This window comes from Phocoena sinus, chromosome 20, assembly GCF_008692025.1.
Source record: "Phocoena sinus isolate mPhoSin1 chromosome 20, mPhoSin1.pri, whole genome shotgun sequence".
Classification (NCBI taxonomy): Eukaryota; Metazoa; Chordata; class Mammalia; order Artiodactyla; family Phocoenidae; genus Phocoena; species Phocoena sinus.
This window is the reverse complement of record NC_045782.1, coordinates 46,756,874-46,766,770: the sequence shown is the minus strand read 5'-3', so window position 1 is coordinate 46,766,770 and position 9,897 is coordinate 46,756,874. Positions and strand designations below refer to the sequence as shown.

The 9,897-nt window shown below is 61.7% G+C and overlaps 1 protein-coding gene across 1 annotated transcript; it reads right to left on the bottom strand.

Annotated features, from left to right (window-relative positions):
* Nucleotides 1-2,262: 2,262 nt before the first annotated feature.
* Nucleotides 2,263-9,412, bottom strand: NOTUM (notum, palmitoleoyl-protein carboxylesterase). Its single transcript, XM_032616769.1, has 11 exons — nt 8,809-9,412; nt 7,630-7,682; nt 7,452-7,547; nt 6,861-6,921; nt 6,553-6,611; nt 6,053-6,155; nt 5,189-5,380; nt 4,974-5,074; nt 4,286-4,433; nt 3,217-3,264; nt 2,263-2,986 (listed from the first exon to the last, which is right to left on the bottom strand). Exons 1-11 carry the CDS (start codon nt 9,138-9,140, stop codon nt 2,680-2,682), a joined length of 1,500 nt encoding a protein of 499 aa, XP_032472660.1. The 5' UTR covers nt 9,141-9,412; the 3' UTR covers nt 2,263-2,679.
* Between the last annotated feature and the right edge of the window lie 485 nt (nt 9,413-9,897).

The window sequence follows — 9,897 nt, the reverse complement described above, 5'->3', positions numbered from 1 at the left end:
CTTAGTGCTGAGTAACGGTCCATTGTCTGGATGGACTGCAGTTTATTTACCCGTTCATCTACTGAAAAGAAATCTTGGTTGCTTCTGTCCTGAGCATTTTTGCTGCTACGGGAAGCCTGTGATGTGGAAAATGTAAAGCAGCAACATTTCTAGAAAAGTTGGGGACTTCCTGGTGGTCCAGTGGTTAAGAATTCGAGCTTCCACTGCAGGGGGCACAAGTTCGATCCCTGGTCAGGGAATTTAGATCCCGCATGCCGCGTGGCACGGACAAAAAATAGAAAAAGAAAAGTCGGGAAGTCAGTGTGTCACATCGATGGCTCACTGAGCATTGCAGGTTTGGCGTCATCCACTGTCCTTACGGGTCCTGGGCTCATTTTGCCACTAGTCCCCACGGTAAAGCACAGAGGCTGGAGGTAGGCCTTTCTCCCATGTTCCTTCTTTGTCAGGAACATGGGGAGAAGGGATTTATTCATTTGGTGAAATCCCACTGGGCCTAACCCACAAGTATAACATTCAGTGGGCCTGGCATGCCTGAGACACACAAAGCTACCCTCTGACTCTTTTCAGCCCACCTCAAACAGAGCAAGACATCTCTATCTGTGCTGATGTCACTGCCTGCCGCCCTTCTCCACACAAGGAACTGGTCTTGCGCCAGCACCTCCGGGGTCCCCCCCACCCAGCTCTGACCGAAGCGTGGGCCCCTCCCTCTGAACAAGTCTCCCCAGGTAGGTGAAGGCCAGGCCCCTTCCAGGTCCTCCCAGCCCCCTCTCCCGCTGGGAGCCCACTGTCGCATGGGGAGACCTGTCCATGGCCCTCCAGGGAGGCCAAGGATGGGGCTGCTCCCCCAAACCAGCAGCTGCCCCTGGGTACCCCTTCTTTCATCTCTAGCCTTTTGCCACCCCGCTCCCTGACCTCACTGTTTCCCTTGGCCACTGGGACTCCGTGGCTTCCCACAAGAGTGGTCCACAGAGGAAACCATGATTGGGCCACTTAGCTCCCCCTGGGGAAGCTGACATTGGTAATGAGTGGGCCACAGGTGGGCCCAGAGCTGATAAGACCTCAGGGGACACCCCCAGTCTTGGCGCGAGTGAGACGATGGGGTCTCTGTGATTCTCCCTACTCTGGGACAGGGGCTGCAGACTCCCTGAGAGAGGCTGGGTGGTCGGAGGCTGGGAGCAGAGCCCAGGCATGAATCCTCCCTCTGTCCCTTCAACCCTTCACATATCCTCTTTGGGCCTCAGTTTCTTTATCTGTAAATTGGGGTTTTATAATAAGACCTACTTGCCCGGCGCCTGGAGGAATCAGGGTGCCACGTGCATGGGACACTTAATGCAGGGAGTGCTGAGGAAGCCACGTCTGTTGGAGGATCATGACCTGGCCACCTGGGGGGGCGCTTATCAGTGTGTCACTGAAACCACAGGTGCTTGCTTACTGTCTTTGACCCACATGCCACTTCTGGGTGCATCCCACAGAGACGACGGCCGCGTGCAGTGATGCTGACACAGGCTAGCCACGCTGCACCCTTCGTACCTGAAAAGGGTATGAAGCACAGAGCTCATTGCTCACTGGTCATGTCCCGCCAGCATGGAGCTCTCCGCGGCCCCAAGATGCAACGGGAAGTAGAAACCAGGCGGCAAGTGTATGGCATGCAGTCACATGTGGAAGGAAAAGTAGTGTGTGTGTGTGTGTGTGTGTGTGTGTGTGTGTACATGTTTATGGGAGGCCAGGTCCTCTGGGACTAGCCACAGATACAGAGCCAGGGGCTGGCCAGAGGGAGAATTTTCACCCTCCAAAGCTTTGCTTCTTTCAAATTCTGGACCATGTGCATGTGTGACGTAGTGAAAATAAACACAATACAAACTTCCAAGAAAGTGTTAGCTGGGTAGGGAGTGTTTTGTGATAAAGTTTTGAAAGTGGAGGTTGCTGGTAGAGACAAACCTTGTGGATGTACAAATGCTGAGTCATGCACTTAGAAATGGCGGGGTTGCGGCGTGAAGGTCACCCCAAGAACAAAATAAAGAGGAAAGGGAGCATAAAACCTTGCTGGGGGCTCGCCCGAAACAAGCCCATCACTGCTGTTTGCTGAAACGATGAACAGAAGGAACAGGGATTGAAGGGCAAGAGGCCCCGTGGTCACCCCCAGTCTCTCTGCCGCCCTGGACGGGGGGTGAGAGTCGGGGTTGGGGGAGGGGTGTGAAGTGAGCAAAGTGCCCCCTCAAATAAACACATCTACAGGGTGAGGCTCTTTTGTTATGTTTTTTCTTCATTATTTAAAAAAAATATGTTACAAAACAATATCATTCACTATATATTTCTTGCTTATTTTTCTTTTTTAAAAAATTAAAGTAATAAAAAAAGTCACTTTATAAAATACTACAAAAGGGCAGGCGAGGCTGGGGGCTGGGCTGGGGCGGGGCCTTCTGGGCTGGGGGCTGAGGAATCCAGTGCTCCTGACTCCCCACTGTGGGCTGGAGGCGGGAGTCAGGAGGGAGGGATGGGAGGGGGCCCAGGGCCACAGCTGGGCTGACGGTGGGTCCATCTCAGGCTGGGCCTCCCAGAGGCAGTGGGAAAGAGGCAGTGAAGGCTGCCAGGGGAGGGCATCCAGACCCAGGATGGGGATGGCCGGGGCCCTGCGGCCCTAGGAGGGCAGGAGGGCCTGGAGGGCAGGTGGGCGGGGCCCTAGCTCCCGCTGCTCAGCATCCCCAGCAGTTTACTGGGCTCCAGGCCCTGCTGCTGTGCCACTGTCTGCACGTCGAAGCCCATGTGCATCAGGAACTGGGCCACATTCATCTCCTGCCCCGTGAACTGGTCCCGGATGGTGGGGCAAGAGGGGTTGCAGTGGGGCCAGGGGCAGCTGTCCACCAGGTGGATGGGGCAGCCCTTCAGGGGAGCTTTGCTGGCCTTGTGGCTGTCGTGGAGGCTTCTGTCCCAGCAGTGCAGTGCCCGGGGCAGCGAGGTCCCCTTTACCTGGACGTCTGTCCAGTGGCTGCAGACAGAAACCCAGGTGGGGGTCACTCAGGTGTGGCCAAAGCAGAGGACGGCGTTGCTACCAGTGAATTCTTGCCACAGAGTGGGTTGTCTAAGTGATTTTGAAAGCCCCCGAAAGGAGCCAGAGCCGGGGAGGCCGGTGGGCAGGCCTGCTGGGGGTGGGGGCACTGCAGATGCTTCGAGCGAGAGTCATAGATGCGAGCTGTCCTGAGGCTTGGTGACACTGACCTTCGGATGATGATCTCGTGGGAGAGGCAAGCAGGGGCAAAGCTGGCCCTGTTGGGGAGAAGACAACCTGTGAGCAACCATGTCCCACCTCAGCCCTTCCCCACCCCCAAAGCCCACAGGTCACAGCAGCTCCAGCCCCCTCTACTGGGAGGCTGTCCCCTGCTTGGGTCCTACTTCCCTCCTGCCGCTGTGCCAGCCAGCGGCTCCCCAAGGCCTTGTCCCCCCCAGCACACATGCTCCCTACTAACCCCTGTCCCTTCCGGCCTCCAAATCCTGCTCGGAGTGGGGGCTCTCCTGGACAGGTGAATATTTTGTTTTTCTTTCTTAATATACTTTAGCTTTTAATTGAAGTTTTAGGTTCACATCAAAATTGAATGGAAGGCATAGAGAGCTCCCATTTATCCCCTGCTCTTATACACGCACAGCCTCCTCCATCATCAACAACCCCCACCAGCTGGTACATTTGTTACAATCAGTGAACCTACACTGACACATCATTACCACCTAGAGTCTGTACATCAGGGTTCACTCTTACAACATTACCACCCAGAGTCTGTACATCAGGGTTCACATCAGGGTTCACTCTTACATCAGGGTTCACTCTTGGTGTTGTACGTTCTATGAGTTTGGACAAATGGATAATGTCGTGTATCCACCATTGTGGTACCATACACGGTAGTTCCTCAGGCCTAAAATTCCTGTTCTCCACCTATTCATACCTCTCTCCCCCAACCCCTGGCAGCCACTGATCTTTTTACTGTGTCCGTAGTTTTGCCTTTTCCAGGATGACATAGAGTTGGAATCACACAGCATGTAGCTTTTTTAGATTGGTTTCTTTCATTTGGTAACACGCCTTTAAGGTTCCTCCTGTCTTTTTGCAGCTCGATCGCTCACTTCTTTCTAGCGCTGGGTAAAATCCCCTTGTCTACGTAGACCACAGTTTGTCACGTACTCAAGGACCCCTTGGCTGCTTCCTGTTTTCCATCTTTGAGGCCTCTCTCTCTTTTTAAGTCAAGTGGTTTACTGTATATTTGGGGTGGGCGCTGAGTGGGGTCCCCAACACACTCACGGCACGTCCTTGAGTGTGTTCCGCAGCTCACGGCCCAGGTTTTGGATGTACAGCCACTGGCCCTCCTGCACCGGCTGCCCCATGAGGTGCACATTGTCCACAGTCAGCTGGGCCTCGTCAAACAGCCACTGTACCACGAACACCGGGCCTGGGGGGACGGCTCAGATGGGCCTCGCCTCGGTGCTCTGCCCCCCACCCCAGGCTCAGGGGCCCGAGGCTGCAGTCAGCTCCATAGCAGGCTCACAGGCCAACCGGGCTCTCTGTGCAGGGTGCCGGCCCCCAGCATCCCCAGCACCCTTCCTTGAAGAGATGCCTTGTTCCCTCCCCGCACCTTGGCCTGGCTCCCAGGGACTCTACTTTGACCAAAACATGGTGATGATGTCCCTTCAAGTGTGGGGCTGGGGGGAACAGCCAAGGCCCCACACAGGGGCAGCACTGGGATCCAGCTCCAAAGCGCATTCCTCACCGTGGATGTGGAAACATGACTAACCATCCTGGTTTGCCTCGAACCAAGTGGACTGCTAGTGCCAAGACCAGGAAAGTCCCAGCCAAGCCCAGATGACTTTGTCACCCATCCTAGGTGGGACAGTGGTCTCTGGGCCTAGCCTCTGAGGGCTGGACTCCAGGCTGGGTTTCCAGCAGGCGCAGACAGTCTAAACACCCCCCGCCGCCCCATATGCCCACTCACAGCGCAGGGTTGGGTAGACTTTGTAGCCAAAGAAGCAGTTCCACTCCTCGCCCTCCTTGAACTGGCGCCTACAGCGCTCCGGGACCACCCCATTCCAGTACCTAGGCCACATGCCGCAGGTTAGGCTGCCCCTGGCCTCCCATGAGCTTCTCCACCCACAGATGCCACCACACCCCAGGCCCTCTGAACAGGATGGGCCCTCCCTCCCAGGGCACCTGATGCCCCGGCGGATGGCCTCCGTGGGCGCGCAGGTGATGGTGTCAATGCAGTCTGTGCGGCGGTACTGCTTGTTGTCCAGGAACCAGCCAGAGTCAGCCAGGCCCCGCACCTGGATGGCTGGATAGCCCAGCTCCTCCAGCTGCTCGGCCACGCGGTCCACGTTCAGCAGCACTCCTGTGCCCCCCGCGCTGCAGGGAAGGCGGGATGTCAGGCCAGGCAGATGAGGAGGACACTCACCCGCCAGGGCCCGCCCATCCCCAAGCCCATCCCCAAGCCCATCCCCGAGCGGGCAGGGATCTGAGAGCATTCTGAGCTGCCAACACGTTCTGTGTTCATGTGTAAGTCCCCTAGGCCCTTCGAGGTCTTGGAGGCAGAGAAGGCCTGGCAGAGCTCCCGGCACTGACCCAGCACTAAGTGTCAGGTCATCCCACTTCCTCCCACCCCTCCTTCCCTTCCTCTCTCTCTCTGATTCAGTTTCCTTATCTGAAAATTAAGATGAACTAGGTGCCCCAGGCCCCTCCGTCCATTCCTTGGATGTCCCCTGGGTCCCCTACATGCCTGCTGGGATACAGTGACCAGCAGGTGTGATCCTGCCTACAGGGACCCCAGCCCTGGTGTTACATGGGTTCACAGCTAACCCCTAACCAACTGCCTAGGTCACTGCAGTCCAAGGCTTCCCTCACACCCAACAACCATGGACCCAGAAGCATCCTCTGGACAGCTTCCAGCTACGTGGCACCTGGGAGCCGAACCTCTGAGATGCCCCGTGATGCTGAGCCTCCCGGTCATGCATTTGCCCTGGCTCAGCCCCATCTTCTCCCTTCCATCCACACTCCCACCCCAGCCCCTGCCCAGCCCACCTGCTCCCTGCCAGCAGCAGCACCTTGGCCCCGCTCAACCCTTTGCCCAGGAGCTCTCGCACAACCTCCTGGATGATGAGGGCACCCATGAAGGCGTACTCGTCTGCACAGAGAAAGAGGGTGGCTTCAAGTGGGGGCCTGGACACAGAGCAAGGCCTCCCACCCCCAGGTTGGCAGAAGGAGGGCTATAGCTGGGGCTCTGGAGGGTCTTAGAGGGGATGGGAACAGGGTCTGGGTAGACTAGAGGGAGGTGGGTTAGGTGCACAAGGCTGTGCTGGGGGCTCTCCCACAGGGAACACCCAGGAGTGAGGATGCCCCGGGGTCAGGCCAGCCATGGACAAGCCAGGCAATGGGTGCTGAGGGCAGGCACCCTGGGACACACTATCAACGGGTTAGAGGGAGTTACAAGGCTGAAAGTCTGTATTTCTCCAGAAGCTCCGTCCTCCCTGCCCTGCCTCTGTCAGGGGTGGGGGGGAGTTGGGGGAAGGCAGGGGACTCACTCTTCTCAGACTTGGATGAAGCCCCACTCCAGACATCGCTGGAGCAGTAGGGGATGAAGCTGTGACACAGGGATGGTGTGAGCCCGCCATGCTTCTCTGTTGCCCGAGGACCCCAGGAAGGACCACCCTCCTCAGAAAGGACTCCTGAGGACAGGAACCCCCTAGGAAGACCTCTCCCAGGACCAGACCCCCTCAAGGATGGGATCCCCAAGGAGGGACTCCCCCCTAAGGACCTCTCAGGAAGGATCCTCCAGGAAGGACCCCCAAGGACAGGACCCCCAAGGAAAGACCTTCCGGCTCCCTCTTACACCATGTTGGCGTTCCACCAGTGGGGGTTCTCCTCTGGCTGGGAGGACAGGATCCCCGTGCCTGTGGCAGGGGAGGACAGAGGCAGTGGGTCTTTCTGGTGGGAGGGGGCATGCAGGGGTGAGGACTATAGGAAGGTGTGGGGCTGTGGGGGCATCCTACTCGGCCACAGCAAGGAGGTGGGTGGTGACACCCACCTGAACCAAGGTGGCTGAGGAAGTGGGGAATGAATGGATGGGTTTAGTTACTCCACGGAGTCCCCATGGCCAGGATGACCAGCCAGGCTGTGACATCTGGACATGGCCCTCAACCTCCCCCCTTCCACCAGATATTTTGACCTAGGGACCAGCTGTGTACTGCACAGCCAGGGTGACTCCTGGGAAGTTACCTGTGGAAGAAGAATGAAAGGTGAGAATGAATGATCCCTAACTTTGGGGGGGGGATGGTTGGGGTGGGGCCTCTCTGGGCCTCTAGGGAGTGAAAGAGGAGGAGCTTCTTCCAGGACTTCCAATTGTGAGCCCCTTCCCCCGCCACCACCACCGCCCCCCCACCCCGCCTCGTGGGGGCTCCTGGTCAGTCCCTGGCATGCTGACCTGTTCGAGTGAGCGGCCAGTCCTTGGAGCTCATGAGGCGCCGCATGGTGTCATATCGGGAGTCGCAGTTCTCCCGGTTGAAGCAGTACCAGCCTCCTGCGGGCACAGCCACCACCTCAGGGTCCAGTGCCGAGTGGACCCCCACCCCCACCCCGCCACCTCCGCACCTAGGACGCACCTTCCAGAAACAGTAGCCATCGCCGGCTGCCCTTGGATTCCTTCAGATAGTAGCTGCAAGGGAAGTGGGCGGAGCGGGCGGTCAGCTGGGGCTGCAGGAGGGCCCAGCTCCAGGAAGGAAGGGGTCATTCCACCTGTCGCCGGGCGCGCGCGGACCGCACGGGGGCGCCAGCGGCCAGGCCCCCGCAGAGCGCGCCCGGCCCGGCCAGCCAGTCCCGGGAGGTGGCGCTCGCGGGGCGGGGAAGGGCGGCGAGGGGTTGTGTGGTCCGTGGAAAATCCCCACGGCCCGCCCCGCGAGAGACCCGCTGTAACCTCGGCGCTGGCGGCCGGGCGGGGGTGGGGGGGTCTTCGCTGGGGCTCGGGATCCTCCTGGGACGCGCAGTGGCGCTTGGAGAGTGAAAAGCACTCTCGCTGGAGGAGTGTGCGTGGGGCAGGGGCACTGGGGTAGGACAGGCGCGCGTGGAGGGGCGAGGGCGCCAGCGAGGCAGGGTCGCAGCCTTCCTTCCGAGGCCCGACCTAACGTCCAGTTCCTCGGGCTGTGGAGTCGCTGAGGGCATGGGCGCCCCCAACCCCTCCCCAACTCTCAGCCTTTCATTCTTTTTTATCTGCTTCCGTCTGGAGAGGGGTGAATGCTGCACCCCAGGTCCTTCTGTCCCACCTGCGCCCCCTGCCTGTCCGTCTGGCTGGCTGGGCTCCCTGGCAGTCCCGGCAGCAGCAGGGAGCAGACGGGGCGAGTAGAGCTGGTGTGGGGGTGGGGGTACGGCAGGACTCTCCCCGCCCCCCTGTGTCACCTCCTCCTGCTGGAGCCAGGGCCACTCGCGGACTGCCATCTCCCCGCCCAGGGAACGAAGGACGCGAGCACAGGGGCTGGGCACCGGTGGCCGAGGGGTCAGTGCCCGGGCTGGCCCGCGACCAGCGCTGCCAGCGCTGCCCCACCCCCGCGCGGCAAGCCTCCGAGCAGGGCCCTTCCGGGGCCAGCGCCTCCGAGACCCGACGGGAGCCCTTTCCCCTGTGGGCGAGCACCGCTGCGGCCAGCAGGGAGGGTTCAGTGCAGAGACTTCGTGCGTCTGAGCGGGGACAGGGAGGCGGGTGGTGCGAACCCGCCGGCGACGAGGCGGCCCGCGGCCCCGAAGCCAGCGGCGGGGGCGCGCCGGTCGCGGCGGGTGGGTGCGGGCCTTACCCGGCCGAGCTGCCGTCGTTGCAAGTCACCGACGTGTTGAGCAGGAGGTGCAGGCGCAGGTCCTCGTTGAGCTGCTGTGCCGAGCAGGGGTACAGGGACTGCGCCAGGCTCTTGACCTGTGCCATGAAGCTGTCCATGTTGCCTTCCACGGCTGTGAAGTCCAGCGGGAAGCTCTCCACCGGCTGCCCAGCCGCCGTCGCCGCCTCGGCCCGCGGCGGGGGCGGCGGCGGGGGTGGCTGCTGGCCGCGGCGCCGCCAGGTCTTCCTGCCCTCGCCGCCCCCGGCCCAGTGCAGCAGGCCCAGCAGCAGCAGCACGCGCACCCCTCGGCCCATGGCCGCGCTGCTCGGGCCCGCGGCCACCTGCGGAGAGCGGGCGGCCTTGAGGCGGCGCGGTGGCGAGGGCGCCGGGCCGGGGGCGCCCGGGCCGCGGGGCGCCAGCCGCGCCTGCTCGTTCGCCCCGCTCCCTGCGTTGGGCCCGGCAGAGGAGGCGAGGGCGGCTCGGCGTCGAGGCTCTCGGGCCGGGCGCCGTCGGCCTGTGCAGCTGGGGCTCCGCGCACGTCCGGCCGAGGGCAGCGCAGGGTCTGGGTGCGCTGGCTCCGGCCCGCGCCAATGAGCGGCGGGGGCCGAGCCTGGGCGTAGTTTGCGGGGGCCGCGGCGGCCCGGGTGCCCGCGCGTTAGAAGTGCCGCCACCGCCGCCGCCCGGGCTCGGCGGAGGGGGAGGGGGCCGCGCTCGCTCTTTTCTTGGCGGAGGCATCGCCTTTTCTTCCCAAACCGCAAGCCTGACGGAGGGGCCTGGACTATCCCGCCGCGGCCGCCGGAGGCGCTCCCGGCCCGGCTCCGTGGGGGGCAGCGCGGCCCGGCGGCCCCGGCGGCTCATTCATCGCGGCCAGCCAGGCGCCGCCGCCCCCGCCCCCGGGCGACGGGAAGGGGCGGCGGGGGGGGGGGGGCCGGTGGGGAAGGAGCGGGGCTTTTCCGCGCGGGGGGAGCTCCGTCCGCCACGGGGCGGGTCGGCCCGACGGGCTGGGGGCACAGGGGGAGCGCTCACCTGAGCCGCCGGGGTCCCCTCGCCCCCGCCGCCCAGGCCCACAGC